A 20,102-nucleotide genomic window follows, 5' to 3' on the forward strand; every position below is an offset into this window, starting at 1 on the left:
GTCCCCTGTGATTTTGTGGTGGCTGTGAATGTTCTGATGTGGTGAAAACACGTGGCATTGTGCTTGTCAGCGTGCATGGTGTTTTTCAGGCATTTGTGGTGGTTTTGGAACCTTATCGTCTGGAGACGATGAACCTAGCCGATCGAGCTAATAACTGGCCAATCAAAAATAAGAAAAAATGTCGCCACATCGTCTAAGACGAGACGAGCGTTCCCCGACCAGGCCCTTAGGTTATCCTCGCTTCGGAAATGTTCAGGACAACCAACTCCGATTCATGCGGCGTGGATCGTGGGTGGATCGTGGACACGCTTGATATACACCTCTTCTGACCAGCGCCCACCATTTGCGTGCAGTTGAAGTTGCTTGCAGAGTCACACACTCGTCGTGAGAGCGTCCAGGTCCAGAACAGCGAGCGCTCGATTCATCTACGGCAACCCCAGAACAGAATCTGCAGATGCTTACCGGTATCCGCTGTACCGTCGACGATAAGGAATCGAGGGAATATCCATCGAGGCCTCACGCGTGCGCAGATCGCTTTGAACAAAGCTGAAGCAAGTGTAGCTACAATTGGCGCTCTCACTTCCGACGCCGTGATCTCCTGATTATTTTTCAATTTTAATATATATAAAATTATAAATTTGTATAGGGCGCATGGGCTCCAATAATGACGGGGGCCAGCCGGGTTTGGCCGCGTCACTTACGCTATGTAGTTCGCGGCAGGAACTGCGGTAGACGGCGCCTGGTGCCGGCCTGCGGTACACTGTTGTATGTTATCTCGCCCCGCCGGGCTTGCGCAACACCGGCGCCAGCGCCACTGGAGTAAAAGCTAGCGGCCAGACTCCTGAGCAGCTCGGTCTTACTCTCGTTACTCTCTTACTCCACCACGTCGGCTGTGATGGGCATGTTTTTGAAGCGCACCTCCCTCTTCGCCATGGTGCGGCCTGGCGCGTCCTCGAAGCGCGTGGGCACGTAGTTCTGCACTGCACACTGCAGCACCTTCGGCCCCGCTCCATGAGCTATGTGGTGACTGGTCTTCTACCTACCAAACTTTATTGACTTTTATTGAATTTAGCACTCTGACAATTAAAGGTGAACCACGGTGTTGGAAGTGGGAGCGCCAATTGTATTCGTACATGTACAGCATTAATCTTCAACGATTAAACCGTGTCTCAAAACCGGATGTATTTGAAAGGGGATCACTTGTCCGGTGTTCTCAAGGTGGCCGTCATACGCGGACACTTCCTGTGTAGCGCCATGGTGGATCCATTGGTGTCGCTCCAGCTCGCGACACTATTGCAGCTCTGCATCATCAACGACCGAGGAACTCATGCGATCCCTCGCGTGCTCTGCGGCACTTCTTGTGGCGCCGCAGCTACACCAGCATGGGAAAGCCGCCGCTCGGCAGCGAACCTATTTTTTCTTGTCGGCTGTCGCAGCAGTTCGCAGCAAATGGCAGGCTTTCACGAGCAGAGAAGAGTCCGACGGGTTCCTTTTTCCTCGGCGCTGGGCACACAACACCGCGACTCCGCCAGCCGCCATGAGGCCAACGCCACCCCTTGTGTGGCTGGGGTCTCGTAGACGACGCTGTACTACAGTCTACAGCGGCTGTAGACTCGGTGGTGTCTGACGGCTGTTTACACCGCGCTCTCGCAACGTTATCCGTATTATTGCGCTTGAGAGCATGGAACCATCCTCATTCTCGAAAAACACAGCTACCCAGCAAGTCCACTCCAAAGCAACAAGCCCAGCTTCGCTATGAACATCCAAGCTCTTCTCCTGGTCGCGGCTTCTATGACCGCTCGCGCCTCCGCCGAGTTCACCGTCACCTCCGGAACCACCGAAGCCGCCACCTCCACCTCGGAGAACGCGGCCTTCGTCAAGCAGTGGACGCTGAACGCGGCCAACTCCGCCGACACCATCGACTCCATCGACCTGGACCTTGCCGGTCGCGTGTACGTGAGCTATGTGAGTGGCCTGCCGAGCGGCGTGCTCGGCTACGTGAACGTGACGGGCGACTCGCAGACGGTGGTCGACGCAGTGACGGTGAGCAACGACGACGACACCGACAATGACAACGACGACAATGACACGAACGACACGGACGGAGAGCTCAACGTCCGCATCGGCAACAGCACGACCGCCGCTACGACGCTCAGCGGCTACCTGCTCACGGAGATCTTCTTGGCGTCCACCGGTGTCGTCACGGACGTCAAGAGCCAGCGGTCGGCCCAGGTGGTCGTCGAGGACGGCGTGCTGGTGTCGAGCAGCACCACCGCGGAGCTGCAGGTCGAGGCGAGCGGCTCCAGCGCCGTGTACGTGTCGGCGGCCAACACCGACGTGAGCGTGCGTCAGCTGCAGCTGGAGGCAGCCGGCACCTCGAAGATCGAGTTCCATGTCAAGAGCGTGTCGGTGACCGAGCTCGAGCTGGAGACGCAGGGCACCGGCACTATCTGCACCAGCGCGGAGACGGTCACGGCCACCAACTACCAGGGCACGGACGCCAGCCGCATCTCGATGCCCAACGCGTCCAGCAAGTACGACTCCACGGGCTCGTTCGCGTGTGACGTGTCCAGCGTCCCTGCGCGCGAGCCTTCATGCGTGTCGAGCGCCTGTGCTTCGTCGTCGACTTCGGGCACGACGGTGGGCACGGCCGGCAGTGGCACGTCGACGTCCGCCACGGTGACTTCGGCTCCTACGACGACCACGGACGATGACGACAATGCCAGTGATGACACCAACGCGTCCTCCACCCCTCGCCTCGCTGCGCTGGCGGCCGCTGCGATCGGTGTGGTTGCTGCCAGTCTGCTGTAAACAGCATATGACAGCCTAGGACGTTGAGCTCAAGTATTACCTCTTATTCCTCGGCGGGAGTACTAGACTCCCGTCCGCTTAGCAAATTGATCGCAATATATTCCCAAATAGTTTTCACTCCAAATTCCCACCCCTTTTGGCAACACCAGGTTTTGTTTCGGTGTGACTCGGGAAACTGAGCAAAGTCGTTCGTGATCTCTTTTCCTACCTCGCTTACCATAAGATGATCCAACCCGATGCCGATTGGGCGATCCTGTCGAGAAAAGCGCAGTCAAAGAAATGGTGCAGCTAAGTTAGTGTAGCAGCTACACTGTAGCTACATGAATTATACTAGTAGCTTTGTCTATGAGGCGAGCACTGTGGCATGACCCGCAGACTGGTGTACGGTACAGAGTTGCAGCCTGTTAACGGCATCGCTGAGTCATCATGTTTTTTTCTAGTCGGAATCATATCCGTGTCCAGTCAGCCGCCAAATTTGCTGCAAGCACGCATCTCGGAGTCTACGCCGAGTACTGTGTGGTTGCAGTGAAGTGAACCCAAAGTGCGCGGGAATACGCGGCCTTAGTCTCGTGTGACACCGGCTCGCTACTGGATGGGGCGAATCATTTTGACCGTGGAGTTGATTCCCCTCCGGGCGTGCAAGTCTTTTGGTGTACTGTAAGCCCCAGGAATCTGCTACAGTAGCGAAAAAATCTGCAGTGAGAACGGGCTGTGCGTCCAGCTTTTCTGTTCGTTATAGTTGCATGCGCTGGCGGATTTCAACGCACGGCCTCCGATCAATGAAGCCAAAACGTGGGTGAACAGCAAGCTGCGACAAAGTCCACAAGACAGACAGACCATGGTTGCCTACCTGGTACAATAACGCTCCTGCTCGACGCGCCTCATTTTCCCGTGCCACACGACTTCATTGTGCAAAACACCACCTAGAGGTCAAACACCTGCAACCTTCTCCCCATCCCTCCTTTCACCGGAAGCCACTATGATGTCGCGCTCGCTTTTCTTGCTCCTGTCGCTCACGGTGGTCGCGCTGCTGCCACGCACCGGGGCAGACTCGGACTTTTCGGTTTCGTCCACCTCGACCACAAGCGTCGACTCGACCACCGAGCATGCCAGCTTCGTCAAGGAATGGACTCTCACCGCCTCCAACACACACGACAAGATCGACTCGGACGACGACAGCTCGGACGACGGCGACGACAAGATCGACTCGATCAAGCTGCAACTCCCCGGTCGTGTTTTCGTCAGCTATGTCAGCGGCTTGCCATCTGGTGTGCTGGGCTACGTGAACGTGTCGGGGGACTCCCAAACCGTGGTCGACGCGGTGAAAGTAAGCTCGAACGACGATGACGAAGAGCTTGAGGTAAAGTACTCCAGCAGCTCCAGCTCCGCAACCTCGGGCTACTTGCTGACGGAGATCTACCTGGCGACAAGCAACACCGTGAAGGAGGTCGAGATTGAGTCCTCAGCGCAAGTCATCATCGAGGACGGAGTGTTGGTCTCCAGCAACACGAATAGAGAGCTTCAGATCAAGGCGAGTGACTCAAGCGTCGTGTCCGTCTCGAGCTCTGCCATGAGTCTGCAGGATCTGAAGCTGGAACTCTCGGACAGCGCGACGCTGCAGCTCACTACTGACAGCATCACCATCCGCGAGGACGGTCAGTTCCAGGCGCACGACAAGTCCAGCATCGCAGTCCTCACGTCGTCCCTCACAGCGGACAAACTGGACCTCGACGCCGAGAACTCGGGTACGATCTGCGTCTCTGCTGAAGAAGTCACTGCCGGCAGCTACGACGGCGACGAGGCCAGCAAGATCTCGATGCCGAACGCCTCGTCCAAGTACACGTCTACGGGTTCGTTCTCGTGCGACGAGAAGAGCACGCCGTCTCGCGAGCCGAGCTGCGTTTCCAGCAGCGCCTGCTCCTCGTCAACTACCAGCGAGTCCATCACCGCTACCAGTACCCCAAGTGCAACGTCCGCGTCCAGCACCACAACGACCAGCGCTCCGAGTACTTCTACGACTACAACGTCGTCTTCGTCCGGCGTCAAGACCAGCGAGCAGGCCAGCGCTGCCTCAGCTTCGTTCCGCATGGACACCACCACCATGACTCTTCTTACGGGGCTGCTAGCCATCGCGTGCATGTAGGAGATCAGTTGTCGGTCCTACTGATAATGAGCTGCAGGTCGGTCGAGTTCCACTTCAACATCAACTTTTCGGTGTTCGACTTTTACCTTACGTTTTGTATTTAATACAAAAAGAAAGGTAAATCAAAACGTGGTCCACGCTATTTCGTGTATTCACACACAATTCTCCCTTTTAGCGGCGCTGCTGGTCATATCCAAACGCTCGACGGTCAGCGCAGTCCCGCCGTGACGCCGCGCTCTTCTTCTTCCTCCCTCTCTCTCCTTCCCCGTCGTCTCTGACCTCGTACGTGTGCGCTTCATTATCCTCTCTCTGCGTTCTCTCGTCGTGCAACTCCGCTCTCAATTCGTTGCGCTTTGACTCTGTTACGCGCGTTATTAACTAACGCTCTGGTGTCCTATTTATAGTGCCCCCATGGCCGCGTGGCCGCAGCCGCCACGCTCGCCCACCAACAATGGCGGGCGTTTCGAGTCGGACACAGCAGGCTTCCAGAGTCTCGGCGCCTTCGGCCACGACGGCTTACTGGGAGGCAGCGGCCAGCTGAGCGGCGGCCTGGAGCTCGGCGGCCTCGGCCTGGGGCTGTCGCCGCCGCCCGCGCCGCACCAGGGGGGCCTGGGCTTGGGCCTGAGCCTCCAGCAGCCGCCACTGCCCATGGCGCCGCCGCTACCGCCGTCCTCCCCGCGCGCGGAGGGCGGAGGGGGCGCGCTCTACCACCTGCAGCACCAGCAGCAGCTCCACCAGCAGCAGGACTTCTCTATGGGCTCCGGTCTGAGCTCCTTGTCCTCATTGGGAGGCGTGGAGCTCGGAGGGCAGAACAGGGACGAGTTCGGCCTCGGCCCGGGACTCGGCGGACGACGTCTTTCAGGTGCAGAGAGCGCCGGGCCGTCGGTCTCGGACAGGAGGGGCTTCGACCTGTCGGACGCCATGCTCAACCTGGATTTAGGTGGCGGCATGCTGGGCGGAGGCAGTGACCGTGGAATGCTGGGAGGCGGCGGCGGCGGCTGGGGAGACCCGTCCGCGGGTCTGTCGTCCGCGTCGCCGTCGTCGGCCTCGCTGCGTGACCAGATGAACGCGCAGATGGCGGCGCTGTACCAACATCCCAAGCCTCCTGCGAACGACAGGTTGCTGTTCCAGCAGCACCAGAGACAGCCATTAGCGCAGTCAGGAAACGACTTGTTGAGCCTCCTGAATAATGGGAATGGCGACAACAGCTCGGCGTTTGGCGGTCGAGAACTTTACCCTCCTCCGAGTGTGAATATTCCAGGTAGTAGCATGCAGTCGTCGATGGGCGGGTTTCCTGGCTTCCCTGCGTCCAGCCCGAGTACCAACGGAGGCCACGGAGGCCACGGAGGCCATGGGGGTCTCGCGCCCACCATGTCACCGTCTCGTGGGCCACACTCGAGAAGCTCGACGCCCTCGCGTACGCGCCGCTCGCCGGCCAAATCGCCCCAACTGCATCGCGAAAACTCGGCGCCAAGCTCCTTGTCAGGTGGACAGGGCAATTCAATTCACGTATCGCCGGAGGTCACGAAGCCTAACGACAACATCAAGGTCCAGGTCTCGCTCTTGGCGGAGGAGTGCATTGTTGGGCGGGTCTTGCTCGTTGGTCTCTTTCGACTTGGACAGCCTACCAATGACAAGCCGATCTTCGTCAAGCAGGTACTCTTCGAGAACAAGCTGCACCGGAACTACCGTTTCTTGAACACGCGCATCACGTTCCGTGCGCCGCGTTCACCGGGCGAGTTTGAGTTCCGCGTGTTCGAAGACAAGAGTGGACACAGCCACCAGTCTAACGGCAAGCGACAGGGTCACGATGATCATCACGACAACCACCACCACGGTAAGGTTTCCTACTCGAACGTCACGATTGCGCGCAGCAACCGGCTGAAGGTTTGCCTGGAGTACAGCCACTTCATCGACACGTTGCGCGCGACGCATGACAAGTTCCAGCAAGGTGTGGCAGATGGAGACGCTGGCTTGGTATTGAGCGCGCTTCTGGCACTGATGAGGCTCGTGGATCAAGTGGAGACTGTATTTTTGCACGGGCACGCGTTGCTGGGCGATCTGCTGGAGGCGTGTCTCCGTCTTTTGGAGCGTCGCGCAGAAGATATTGGGCGGTCGTTTGCTGCTACCGAGACGATCCCGCACCCGATGGAGACTTTTCACGGCACTTTGCGCAATGTGTTGAACGCTGTTGAGGCCAACAAGTGCGTCAGAGAGCTTGTGGCAGACGACCAGCTTGCCGATATCTCTCGTATCCAGCGTGAACGGTTCTGCCAGGTCAGTGGACTGTACTTTGCAAATGATGGAGACCGCTGCGCCTTCTGGCTCGAACACTTTGGATTCGCGCCGATTGAGATCGCCCCGTCCGGCGTGGATAACGATGGCGAGAGTAAGATGCTGCACTCCTCACCGTTCGTGACGCGTGCTCTCACTCGATGGGTGGAACGAGAGGCAGCTGTGCTGATGCCGGACCGCACTGCATTCCGCGCGTCGCGTCAGTCTATCTACGACCAGCTGCACGCCGAGGTGATCTCCAAGTTGTCGTTTACGTGCGAGTTGGACGTTTTCGGATCGTCGGCCAACGAGTTTGGCTCGGAGAATAGCGATATGGATATGTGTCTTGTGTTGCCGGAAGCCACCACTCCGACGGTCGAGGAGAAGCAGCGCATGCTGATGGAAGTCGTCGCTCGATTGGAATCGCGTCCGGACTTGTTTGCATCTGTGGACTCGACTCGCCTCACAGCGCGCATCCCGATCATTATGTTCGTGTCACGTGCCTCTGGCATCGAGTGCGATCTTTGTGTCGAAAACCGGTTGGCCCAGCGTAACACGTCGCTGCTCCGCGCGTATGCTAGTGCAGACCCCCGCGTTCGCATGTTGGCGTATGTGATCAAGCGCTTCGTGAAGCAGCGCCGCATGAACTGCGCCGCGGAGGGCACGCTATCGTCGTACGGCTACCTGCTCTTGCTTATCCACTTCCTCCAGCGCCAGAGCCCACCCGTGTTGCCTGTACTGCAGGCCCTGCCCCCGAACTGGCCGGATGAGCCTAGAGAGAAACTACCCAGCGTGTTGTGCCGCGGCCCAAGCGACGAGTTGGACCCGAATGCTACCGACGGCCACAGCGGCATCGAGACGTACTTCTTCGACCCGTTCGCGTTCCGTGAGCCCAACGAGAAACTGGCCGCTCTGAACGACTTCGGTGCGCGCAACACGCAGTCGGTGGGTGAGTTGCTGCTCGGCTTCCTGCGATACTACGGCTTGCAGTTCGACGCCACGCGTGACGTGGTTAGCGTCCGTCGCCCCGACGCCGGCACTGTCACCAAGGACGAGAAGCGGCACACGTCGCAGTGGCGTTTCACGACGCGCCTGAGCATCGAAGATCCGTTCGAGGTGGGCTACGACGTCGCGCATGTGCTCAAGGGCTCGCGGGACAAGTACATCCGCCAGCAGTTCGTGCGCGCGTACGTGCTGCTAATGGACGGCGCCATCCAGCACCAGAGCAAACAAGACGAGGAGGAGGCAGACGACCAAGACGTGGCGGCCGACGATGAGGCTCTGGAGCGCATCATGACGATCGTCAACGAGCACGTGCTGGAAGTGCCGTTCCTGCAGGCGCCTCCGCCTCATCCGCTGTCGCCTGTACCGATGCCCATGCCCCAGGCGCGCGAGGGCTTCTGACATACCTGACCACTTGACCATCAACCAATGCAAATAGATAAAAAGACTCTGAAACAACGTCCGAGCTTGTTGCCGTGATGTTGCAGTGCTGCTGCCGTGATGTTGATGTGGCCATCTCAGACTCCGGTCTCCTGCCCCTTCTAAACCCGAGGTCGGTCTCCCATACTAAAGTGCTCTTATGAGTGGTGGGAACAGATATCGCCGTTCATTGGTCATTATTCTTTTCGACCAATCACCTGCGTCCACCGGCATAGTCGGCATCGTTGGTGGCAGTCGCGGATCGGGCATTTCCCATTGCGTCGGAGCTTGTCGCCCGCTGTCTGTGTGCGTGGCGCGCGGCCCCTTCCTGGCGTCTACAGGCCTCTCCAGCGCTCTACCTCTTGCGCGCGCCCCCCCGGCGTCTCTAGCGGCGCTTCCCGTGCTTTTCCCGCCCCGCAGCGCGCTCTGGAAGCTGCATAAGACCCCCCAACCCCCAACCCAGTTAGTCCGCAGCCATAGCGACGACACTCGAGCGAGCGATGGCGGGCGAGCAGCAGCAGCAGGCGCCTGCGGACAGCGCCGTCGGCAAGAGCGGCGTTTCTTCTGCGTCCCCCTCCAGCGGAGGCAGCGGCGTGCATGCGTTCGCGCCGCTGCCGTTCGACGAAAGCCTCGTGGCCGCTCTGAGCGGCGCGGCCGCGCCCTCCAGCGGCGCCGACGCGCAGACCACCGCGTCTTCATCCATGACGGGGACCAAGTCGGCGGCCGACTTCTTCCTGGACCAGATCGCCGCCGTCGTGTCGGACGAGAAGAAGCTCTCGGACGTGCGTCATAAGATGATACTTTTTTCTTCTCCTCATTTATCGTACTGACAACGGCGTTGCTGTGTCGTGATGTGCTGCAGAATATTATGGACTTGATCCCGCCTGTGGAGGCGCCTGTGAGTCAAGCGGTGACCCAGGGACTGAGTGCTGGATTGACGTCCACCGCCATGTCCATTGGGATGCCACTGCAGCCTCCGCCTGGACTTATGATGCGCGCGCTTTCCCCGCCGACCTCGTTGTTGCCGGACTTTGGAGACGTGACCCCGCTGTCGCTGCTGGGTGACGCGACAGTGTCAGCGGTAGGCACGAGTTCAGGCGCGATTGCGATGCCGGCGTCCATGGCGGCGCCGGCCACTACGACGGTGACTACTGCGGTGAAACGCGAGCTTCCGGTTGTGAAGCCCGCGGTTACAGGTATTACAGCGGCGATGCGGAGAAAAGCGGAGCTGGCGACGGCTGCCAGTGTGACTCACAAGAAGCAGAAGACGGAGAACATTAAGCCGGAGCCCGTGGTGAAGGCCGCCACCCCGACGCCGGTCTCAGTGCACCAGCAGATCCAGCAGCAACAGGCCCGGCATCACCTTCACAATGCCAGCAACCCGTTGGGAGCTTCAGCGGCTGCGGCTGCCGCAGCTGCTGCAGCAGCTCGTGAAAAAGTGATGAAGGAGCCGCAGTCAGGCGATTTGTACGAGTGCGTGATCACGAAGCGAAATGGAGGACTTGGGCTTACGTTAGCGTGCGTGGACGACCACGTTCAGATTACAGGACTCGCGCCGGATACGCCCGCAGCAAACAGCGGTATCTGCGTTGGTGACACGCTTGTGGCTGTATCTGGGTTGCCCGTGCGAGGACTTCAATTTTCGACTGTTATTGGTCGCCTCAAATCTACGTCGCGAAACTCGGTTGTACTCAAGCTGCGTCGCAATCCTTGTACGTTGACTTTGATTCCCTTGTGTGGAGACTGCTCTCTGACCAGATTCGTATCGGCCGTTTACAACTTGTACAGTTCGACAGAATGCTGGAAATTCCGCTTCGTACAGAGGGATTAAGCGTCCAGGTCGGGGCGTCATCAAAGGAGCCGATAGCAGCAACAGCGCGAATGTGCTGTCTAGCAAGACCATGGCACTGGAGACACGGTTAGGCGGCGGTCTAGGAAATGGTCTGAATGGATCGGCAGGAACATTGGCTGGCGCGGCGAACAGCTTGCACAACGGCAACGCTGGCGCTGGTCTCGATGATCTTCACCGCTCACATCACCAGGGCGTCACTGGCTTTGCGAATCACGCAGCAGGTCTTCATGCACAGCACTTGCAGATGCAGCTGAAGTCGGAGCCCATGAACTCGACATATTTCCCCACAGATGCTTCGGTACTCACAATGGGAGCTACTGTGCCCGGGTCCAGCACCACTGGAACTGTGCCGCCCAGTTCTCTCGCCCCAACGTCCACAATACCAAGCGATGCACAAACGGGCTTGCGCGTCAGTATCGAAGAGAAGGACAGGTATTTTGCTGAATGCCGCGCTCTTCGGCATGAACTGGGCAGGGCTATGGTGGCGCAACGGATTCAGAAGCGGGATACGGAGGCTTACACGTCCAAGCTGCAGGCAGTTGTGGACAAGTTTGAGAAGGACGTGCAATCTCTGCTTCCGTCACCAGTGTCAGCGACTACAGAGACAGCAGCAGGTGCAGTGCCTTCGACCACATCAAGCACCGATGAGCTTGCAGCACTGCGTCAGAAGCTTGTGGAGGCGAACAAGGCGCTAGCGAAGCAGCAGACCGAGATGCTAGCTCTACAGGAGCGGGAAGCAAGACATGCGCTGCCGGAAGCCCAGCGCGTAAAGTGGCAGCTCGTGTCTCACATGCGGAAGAGCGTGCTTCAGGTTGACTGCAAGACGGCATCAAAGTTGGCCTCCACCCCCGCTGTGAAGAAGGTCGGTGTATCCTCCGGACCGACGTTGACGTTCGAAGAGCGGCTGGAAGGTGTCCGTCCGAGCGCGTTCGCCCTGTTGGTCGGCCCGAGCAGCGTAAAACCTGAGTCGCCGGTGGTCGAGGTTGATCTTGATGCCAAGGCATCCACAGAGGTGAGAAGAGCTTTGTTGATGTGATTTATGTGGGACTATAGACTGACATTGTGTGATGTTGCTTTGTATGCACAACAGTTGCTGGGCTGGAATCTCCGCGAAGTGGTGGTCCAAGCTGGAGGAACTTACACCGTGAGCGTGGCCGACGCCGTTCACGTCAAGTATACGCGATCCGATGAAGCGCTTGTCGTCTCGTGGACGCTTAGTGTGAAAGACAGCAGCAGTAACAAAAAGTGATGTCATCTTGCAGGCTGAACAAACGCATCCTGCTGAGCTTGCGCAAATGCACATAGTATTGCAGAGGGCGCGCTATCCAAAGCAAGGCAATCAACCAACCGAAACTAGACGAAAGCCCACAACAAAGTTAGGAAATCAAGTAGCAACAAAGCAACAAAGCAACAATGTTTTGCGCGAGAGTTAGCTGTCTGCACTTCTACTGGTCCTGCAGAGACCGCGCAATGGCCTTGGCGATCTCGTCCTCCTCGTACGCGTCGTCGGTGTTGTCTGCCGAAGAGGCAGCAGCGGCGGAGCTGGACACAGGAGTTGAAGACGCAGGGGCGGCTGGGGTCGAAGCTGGAGCTTGAGTCGGAGCCGGGGCTGTAGGTGCTGCAGTGCTTGCAAAGGGGTTGGCCGCAGCGCTGGAGCTGGACGCGAACGGGTTGGATGCAGCCGCGGGTGACTGTGCTGCTGCGCCGAACGGAGAGCCTCCAAAGCCGCCGAGACCGCCCATTCCCATTCCGCCCATGCCTCCGCCTGCCATCATCTGCTGCATGCGCGCCATGGCGTTCGGGTCGCTCATCATTTGGTTCATCTGCTGCATCATGGCAGGGTTTTGCTGCAAAGCCTGCAATGACTGTACCAGCAGCGCCGGATTTTGCAGCGCCTGCGCGAGCATGGGGTTCTGCTGGGCCATTTGCTGCACCATGGGGTTGCTCGCCATGGACTGTAGCATTGCCGGGTTCTGCAGCATTGCTTGCGCCTGCGAAGCAAAGTCTCCGCCAAGTCCGCCTAGACCTCCCAGGCCTCCCATCGGCGGGGCAGCTCCGAAGGGCGAAGCTGCCGGGGCAGGCGCCGCGCCGCCCAACGCCGTCACCACGGAATCCACCACCGCCTTGCACGCCACCAAGTTCTCCCACCGCTCAGGCGTCGGCACCAGCACCAAGTGGCCCTGCAATCACAAATAACAATAAACAACAATTAGAAAGCTACCAATTCCTCCCTTCCCTTCCCCGTCTGCATCAGCACGCACCGCCTGCACTCCGTCCTGGAATCCCAGCAGCTTGACGCAGTCCTGGCCCCTCGTCCGGTCGAAGAGCTTGGCCTTGAGCGCCGCGTTGTCCACGCGCAGCTTGCGGTACTTCTCCTCCGTCGGGTGGCCCACGATGTTGGCGCAGATCTTCTGCAGCGTGCGCGCCGCCGTCGCGTACTGCTCGTGCGGCTCGTGGTCCCTCATCTGCAGCAGGAACGCCCTCAGCTGCGCGGGCCCCGCCGGCGCTGCAGCTGCTGCCGGTCGGTCCGCCGCAGCGTTGGCCGCCGCCACGGCGCCCGGCGTGAGCGTCAGGTGCAGCGCGCAGCCCGCCGCCACGTGGTAGTCGGCCAGCAGCTTGTCGTCCTGCAGGATCTGGCCCTGGAAGATGAGGCGCTGCGCCGCCACGGGGAAGCGCCGCGCGTCCTGCTGCTCGATCAGCTGCTTGAGCGACAGCACGGAGGCCGCCGCCAGGTCCACGCGCAGGTGCAGGCTCTCGGACGCGCCGCTCACGACCTTGACCGTCAGCTCGTCCGCCATGTCTGCGTGCTGAGTGTCAGATTCGGGAATGACGTGGAAAATGTATGCGGAGCAGCATACGTAATGGTACACCACCTGTACACAAGTGATCTTGAAGCGACGCAAGGCTAACAGCTTCAATTCGAGATGAAGACGCACGCTGCTGCTACTGCGAGAAGGACCACGACGACGGTTAGGTTCAGTCGGAGTGGAGACGCGATCGTGGACGAGTTTGTGCTGAGGCCGCCACCGACGGAACTGGCGGTGGAGCGGATCCCGGCGCTGGTTCGAGAAGGTTGGTTTGAGCTTGAGTTGAAGTGGGCCATGTGGCTGAAGTGGATTAAGGCGGTTGTAGTGGACACGCTGCTGCAGACGTTGGCGGCAACGCCCGTGGACACGATCTTGAGCGAGGTCATAATCGACTTGAGGGTTGCCGTGAGCTGCCGTGGATGCTGATTCGTGTGGGGACGTGCTGCAGGGGATGAGCGCCAGCGAAGACGTGGCTCAGCGGGCGGAGGAGGTGGACGCGTTCTGCCGGAGTCTGAGGCCGGGGCCTCTGCAGGAGATCGTGGGTAAACAGGTAACACGGCTTCATGAGGCAGCGCAGTATCTTCGTTCGCCGTCAAGCCGACTGACTGCGGAGTTGGTCAGCATTGGCGTGGAGAAGTACGTTCTCGCTATGGATGCAAACGTTGGGCTAGTGCCTCATTTACTTCTGTGTACAGACCACGTACGAGATCTGTGCCTATTCGTGTGACGCCCTTCATGGGCTCCGCATTGGCGAGGGCTGCAGCTAAGGTCGGTGTGAACGCAAGAAAGCACCAAGGCGCCAACAGCATCCGGAAGACTGCAGCCAAGCCTCTGTACAAATGGGAAAAGCGCCGCTTCCTTCGTGGCAGTTCTGTTGCGCAGCCGCGTATTCCTGCGTCGAAGGCCGATGCTGGCAGGAAGCCAAAACTCGCAGAAGATTGTGCGCTATACGCTTCTCACGACTGAGTTTTGTGGTTATAATAGCTTACGGTCATCCTCATTTGGTTGTGCAGACCTAGACGAAGTTGACGAGGCTGGGATGGAGCTCCATCCCTGCTCAGAGCCTGGCCATCACTCGCGGTCATCATATAGTAAGCCTTCAGCAGCTACCAGTGCAGCCAACAGCTTTGAGTTCCAGATTATCCTAACTGAGGAGGAGGTCAAGGCTCTCAAGGTACATTATCCCAAATATTTTTGCGTGAAAGCATGCTTGGCATTGACCATTGTGCTCCAAAATTCCCCAGTACCAACGACGTCGAATAGAAGCGGAGCAGCGGCACTTGTTGCGGCGGACCAGACCTCAGTTGATGAATACGGGCCCTCCTCCTGCCCCAACGGAATCAGGTTTGGAGCGCAAGAAGCTCTCCCAGTAAAGCCTTTCTCGGTAGATTCCCCGCATAAAGGGCCGTTGGGTTGCAACAGCAGCTCAGGTATTGAGGTAGACTTCCCACTAAAAATACAAAGAATCTCCACTCCACTTGATAAGAACACGCGCAGATCCCATCGCCACCAATAGCTTGTGCACCATCCACTTGCAGCCTCGTGAACTTCCGCATTTCCCATTTTCTTGACTTTGTGGCACCGATCAGTCTTCCCTGGATGCAACATGATCAACCCCACCTTCCCTCTGTACGGCTATGAGCGGTTCTTCGCCATGGACCCTGCTGCCAGTGCCAAGCTGGCTCATGTTGCGACCTTGCGCGGCGACATTCCAGGATTGCTGAAGCACTTGCCCCAGGCAGTTTTCCATGCTTTCAATCGCCACCCGAAGATGCGCGCAGCCATTCTGCCTGGGAGTGTGCCGCAGAAGGTCATGATCTGCCCCCCTCTCGCCGATGTGTCGGAGCTCAAGAGTCTTCTCACTGTGTACGAGTGCACCCCGGACGAAGAGGAGCGAGCGGAACAAGCCCGCGTCGATGCTGCCAATGACAACGCGTCCGATTCATCGCCAGTGGCGGCACCGCTGTTGCACTGGATGGAATTCGTTCAGTCCGAGTGCGAGAAGCCTCTGGATCGTGAGAAGGATTTCCCGTTCTACTTGTACGTCCGCGTCGACACCTCCACGAAGACCTTTGCTCGTCTCATCCTCTTCGCGGACCACTACATGTCCGACCCAACGTCCGGCGCCGTTATCCTCCGTGAGATCCTCGAGACTGCTGTCAAACTCAGTGCTGCAACGCCGGCGGAATTGCCCGGAGAGCTCCCTCTGCGCGAGTCTCTGTACGAAAGCACGCACTACGTGAACGCGTGGATGAACGTTGTGCACGAAGCGGTGTCCAAGTACGTCATGCAGCCGCTGATGAACTTCGACACGAACTCGTTCGTGCCTCTGCTCCCCATTCAAGCGGAGACGCAGCTCGACTTCGCCGGTTCGCCACCAAATCCGCCCAACCAGAGCTTCGCTCTTTTCGCGCAAGGGTCCGAGGCGAGCATGCGAACTGCCATGGCGCGATGCAAGGAAGAGCAAGTCACCCTCCAAGGCGCACTCATTGCTGCAACCACCATGGCCTTCGGTCTGACGAAGCATGGGGGCAGTCTGCATCAATGCACCGAGCCACTGCAGCTTCGGATGGATGTCTTGGGCGATATGCGCAAGCAAGTGACGCTGAACACAGTCAAGCGCGGGCTGTTCGACTCCATTCTTCCTGGCAACGCTTCAACCGACAGCGAGTTGCCCGTGGGTATGTACTCGACCCCCACGCACCTCGTATTCACGAGCAGCGAGGGCGTTGACGCTCACGAAATGTCATTCTGGGACGTCGCGCGAAAAACTGATCACGAGTGGGCGTGTGCACTGCTCGGCCACGAATTGAAAATGCAGTCCATGTTTGTCAACGAGGTGCTGAACGCCGAGAACAGTGCCGACTCCGGGCTCTCTGTGGCCAACTGTGCACTCAGCGACGTCACGCTTTCGTACTTGGACTGCTCGGATACCACCACGATGTCATTCCCAACTGAATTGACACTCGGAAGCAACAACGTGACGGTGGAAGACCTGCACGTGTACAACTCGCATCCCTCGTTGAGCTCGACCAGCAAAGTCTTCGTCACGGCCCTCTCGCACTTCAACTACGCGCTGATGTACAAGTTGGAGCCCGAGATCGCTCAACAGCTTTTCGGCTGGCTAGTGCGCTGCACTGAGCGTATTGGTGAGTATCGACAACAGGACACGTTCGCTCAGGCAGCAGATCGTCTCGCAAGTGGAGCTGCGGCGGTCGTCCCGCTTGACGGAGCCTCCATGGCTCAAACTTTGGAAATCGCCATCGATCCTACCGCAGTCAGTCCTGCGGCTGAATCTACGGTGAACGTTGGCTCGGACGAGGGAGCTTCAGGCGAGACAGGAGACTGCCAAGACGTCGAGTGCTAGAAGCTGTCGTGCTTGGCGGCCCTGAGGGAGACAGGTTACCTAAGTATTTCAGATCAATATCATACATTCGTTAATCAGCTTTGTGGCCCTGAAGAGTGGTAGAAAAATTCTTCAGACGCACTTTCGTGGCGGCTTCAGTTCAAACCAAACTGATCGAGTCCAACGAAGTCACGGGAGGCGCATCTTGGCACCAGGCATGTCGTATTGTTTACAGGCACCGAAGAGTTGTTGGAGAGGCTTGTCTCCTAAACTCTCAGCGAGTTGAGGGTCTTCGAGGACGTCGTTCACCAAGCAGTAGGCCTCATGGTTGCCACTCCAACTAACGTATCGCGGCTCGAAGCTGTCAAGAGGAACCGAAAGGTAGGGGAAATCAGTGTACCGAGACTCGTACGACGGGACGTAGCCGTTGAGCGTGAAGACTTGCGAAGCTGGGATGTCGCTTTGCTTGGCCCGACCACCGAAGAAGCCACTCGGGAGGTTGCCCACAATGTAGCGCATGTAGCTCCGGTAGAGCGACTTGAGCAGCACGAACGCCACCACCATGCACGTGACAACCAGGATGATCCAGTACAGGACGTCCATGAGGTTCCGCTGTGCCGTTGTCGGGTAGTCGTCGCGCAAGAAGGGGAGAACGATGTGAAGAGTGTTGACGAGAGAGTCGTATTTCGACTGCGTTTTCTCTCGGGCGGCTTCTACGGCGCGTTGCGTGTAGCGGTCGAACGGCCAACCATTGTACCAGTGGCCCATCATGATGAGCGACACCAATACCACAAGCAACAAGTGATAGCGAGAAGCACGCGCTAGCAAGCCGTCGTATCGAGGTGGAGTCTTCCACTTGCGCAGCAAACAGTACTTATCGACCCAATAATTCACCAGTAGCGACAATCCCGTGATAATGAGGCCAGTGGGGAGCAGCGACTTGAAGAACAGCGCGATCCCGACGGACTTCGTGATCTGAGTGTACCGCTCAGCCAACTTCCAATAGGCACCCGAATAGAACGAGTTGAGCTTCCGCTGCGTCTTGGCCTTTGGTCCGTAGTACCATCGATAAAACTTCTCGAACGGACTGATAAGTTGGATCACAGGCGCCGTGATAAGGTTCGCAATGAGCAACGCCTGGATCTGCAGCAGATTTTCTTGCGACAAAACGTCGGTGAAGTCCATGAGGAGGTACAAGACAACAGCGCCGTTGAACCCGCGAAAGAGCAGCAGCTTGTTGAGTGTCGAGAGCTGCTCTCGCTCTTTGGTCTGGTGCTGTTCAAGCTTGTCCACATAGCTCAGAATCCGGCAACCGAACAGATCGGTCATCGCCAGTGTGTACGCCAAGATAAACAGCCTTCCGCGGCGTTTGCTGTCGGGCAGGTCATCGCCGATGTACGTTTCCTTCAGCCACAATGTCAGGAAGTAGACGGCGGCCATCATACCCCCAACGATACTGATCGTAAGAGCTTGCTGCAGCATTCTCCACCTCCAAAGTACACCCGCACTGTTCCACCGCACGGACGAAGGCTCGACCGCCTGCTCCACATGCAAGATATTCGTCCCACGAAAGCGCAGTCTCTTGGCCAAGCCCCTGTTGGTCCAGTCGAATTGCGTGGAGAACAAGCCCATCCGAGTTTCACGCAGACAGCGTCGCTGCGCCTCCTCCGTCTCGAACATGACGAACACCGACCAGACTCGGTAGCTGTCCTCGCTCAACATGGTGCAAATACGACGACGCAATTCGTTTAACTTCGTGTTCCAGTACGTCACGTCGTAGCCGCCCAGTCCCGAGCTCTGTCGTAGGCGACGCAGCAGCGTCTGCTTCGGTGCTGCCTTGGTCGGATCCGCCGCGTTCTCCAGCGCCTGCCTCACCTCCTCCGCATCGGCCGACTCCATCTTGAGCATCTCCTCCATGTACCTCTTCTTGGCCAGGGCCGACAATAACCGTTTGTTGTCCACGCACACGGTGACGAACTTGACGCGGCCGAACTGCGCGAAGAACCGCTCCCACTCGTCCGGGTCCCACGCGTTGGCGTTCGGGTCCTTGACCACGACCGAGTAGTCGGACGCGGTCTGCTCCAGCGCGTCCAGTCGCGCCTTGTCGCGCGTCTGCATGGCGGCCACTGCGATGCAGTAGACGGCCAGGATCAAGAGCCCCACCATGTCCACGTGCAGCTGGCGCATGACCAGCGGACAGTCGTTGACCGTCACGTTGCGCACCTCGTAGAGGGCGGCGCCCGTGTCGATTGCGTCCACTTCGCGCGTGCACGCGGCCGTCCCGAGGATGCGGAAGTCCAAGCTCCGGGCCCCCAGCGCGCCCGAGTAGGCCGCGGACGCGAAGTAGACGATGCTGGGCGTGGACACGGCCGCCAATACGAAGAGCAAGACGCTCAGCTGCAGCAGCATGCGGAAGTACAGCCCCAGGCCGATGCCGAACGCCGAGAGCTCGTCCAGCGACGTTCCCCACACGGGGAAGAGCTCGCTCTCGGCCGAGTCCTCGCCCATGTCCACGAGGCGGAAGGCGCCGCCCGCCTCCTTGTCGCGCACGCGGTGCGGCAGGATCACGTCGCGCAGCCACTGCTGGGCCACGGCCACGCTCGGACCGTCCTCGGGCGCCGTCACGCTCAGCCGCGCCGCCGTACGCGAGCGCTGCTGCGGAGGCTCCATCGTTGAGGAGCTGCTTGCATTGAAGAGGACTGGATACCGCAGAGTAATATATCAGTGGGCTATTGTGCATTTTTGCGGATTTTTGTGTGCAGATTGAGAAACATATGCTCCTTCATGTAGTAATATCAATATTCTTATCGAGGGAGATTTATGTGTGTCCCGAGTTTCTCGTGATTTCTTACATCTTGCCGCTCACTGATGTACATATAGCATCCTGAAAATCAATACGACATCGTCATTTCATAGTGTCAAGGTGCTGCCGGCTACGGATTTTGACTTTTTTACGCAGGATCAATCAGAAGATTCTTAGTCTTACCAAGCGGTACATGTACTGCTGTTGATTTTCGAGAATGGAGTAGGCCTTCACGAAACTTGATGTTCTCGTGTCGCACCAGGGACGCACAGTCGGCTATGAACACCAAGTGGGCGAATTTACGAACGTCAATCTACTCTGAGGATACGTATGGGATTTATTGACAACAAAACTCCCACGAAAATTAGCGCGTAGACAGTCATACATGTACTCCTCGGGCTAGGATGTCTTACCTTACTGTATTGATGATGAGGAGTGTACATGTTCGAGTTCTGTTCTGTGGGAAACCATGAACACTTACTAAGTATATTGCATGCATTGCTGTTGAAAGGGCGCGAAATTACATGCAAGAGGGATACCTCTTGTGCTATGCACGATGATCTGTTCTGCACTTCACGTCTTCAAAAGCACTGGCGCACGATGACTGAGCTCGCAGAGCATGCTCAGCTCTGCGTCAGCCAGCG

General features: G+C 58.2%; 6 protein-coding genes across 6 annotated transcripts; 4 read left to right on the forward strand and 2 right to left on the reverse strand.

The window, feature by feature from the left end:
- Nucleotides 1-1,755: 1,755 nt before the first annotated feature.
- Nucleotides 1,756-2,932, forward strand: PHYSODRAFT_361972 (hypothetical protein; the record flags this gene model as incomplete). The annotated part of the gene is made up of 2 exons (XM_009537030.1): nt 1,756-2,115; nt 2,233-2,932. The coding sequence occupies 2 exons, from the start codon at nt 1,756-1,758 to the stop codon at nt 2,809-2,811; spliced, it is 939 nt and encodes a 312-aa protein (XP_009535325.1). The 3' UTR covers nt 2,812-2,932.
- Nucleotides 2,933-3,793: 861 nt separating this feature from the next.
- Nucleotides 3,794-8,632, forward strand: PHYSODRAFT_524332 (hypothetical protein; the record flags this gene model as incomplete). The annotated part of the gene is made up of 5 exons (XM_009537031.1): nt 3,794-4,362; nt 4,447-4,950; nt 5,359-5,730; nt 5,827-6,218; nt 6,303-8,632. The coding sequence occupies 5 exons, from the start codon at nt 3,794-3,796 to the stop codon at nt 8,630-8,632; spliced, it is 4,167 nt and encodes a 1,388-aa protein (XP_009535326.1).
- A 518-nt stretch (nt 8,633-9,150) lies between these two features.
- Nucleotides 9,151-11,538, forward strand: PHYSODRAFT_524709 (hypothetical protein; the record flags this gene model as incomplete). Its single annotated transcript, XM_009537032.1, has 4 exons — nt 9,151-9,432; nt 9,513-10,362; nt 10,439-11,081; nt 11,142-11,538. The coding sequence occupies 4 exons, from the start codon at nt 9,151-9,153 to the stop codon at nt 11,536-11,538; spliced, it is 2,172 nt and encodes a 723-aa protein (XP_009535327.1).
- Nucleotides 11,539-11,945: 407 nt separating this feature from the next.
- On the reverse strand, nt 11,946-13,300 carry PHYSODRAFT_249170 (hypothetical protein; the record flags this gene model as incomplete). The annotated part of the gene is made up of 2 exons (XM_009537033.1): nt 11,946-12,158; nt 12,710-13,300. Coding segments are annotated over 2 exons (804 nt in total), but the record flags the coding sequence as incomplete, so codon positions are not given.
- A 1,615-nt stretch (nt 13,301-14,915) lies between these two features.
- On the forward strand, nt 14,916-16,676 carry PHYSODRAFT_249184 (hypothetical protein; the record flags this gene model as incomplete). The annotated part of the gene is made up of 1 exon (XM_009537034.1): nt 14,916-16,676. The coding sequence occupies one exon, from the start codon at nt 14,916-14,918 to the stop codon at nt 16,674-16,676; it is 1,761 nt and encodes a 586-aa protein (XP_009535329.1).
- Nucleotides 16,677-16,721: 45 nt separating this feature from the next.
- PHYSODRAFT_352675 (hypothetical protein) lies at nt 16,722-19,325 on the reverse strand (the record flags this gene model as incomplete). The annotated part of the gene is made up of 1 exon (XM_009537035.1): nt 16,722-19,325. The coding sequence occupies one exon, from the start codon at nt 19,323-19,325 to the stop codon at nt 16,845-16,847; it is 2,481 nt and encodes an 826-aa protein (XP_009535330.1). The 3' UTR covers nt 16,722-16,844.
- Nucleotides 19,326-20,102: the final 777 nt, after the last annotated feature.

This window comes from Phytophthora sojae (assembly GCF_000149755.1).
Source record: "Phytophthora sojae unplaced genomic scaffold PHYSOscaffold_10, whole genome shotgun sequence".
In the NCBI taxonomy this organism is placed as follows: domain Eukaryota; phylum Oomycota; class Peronosporomycetes; order Peronosporales; family Peronosporaceae; genus Phytophthora; species Phytophthora sojae.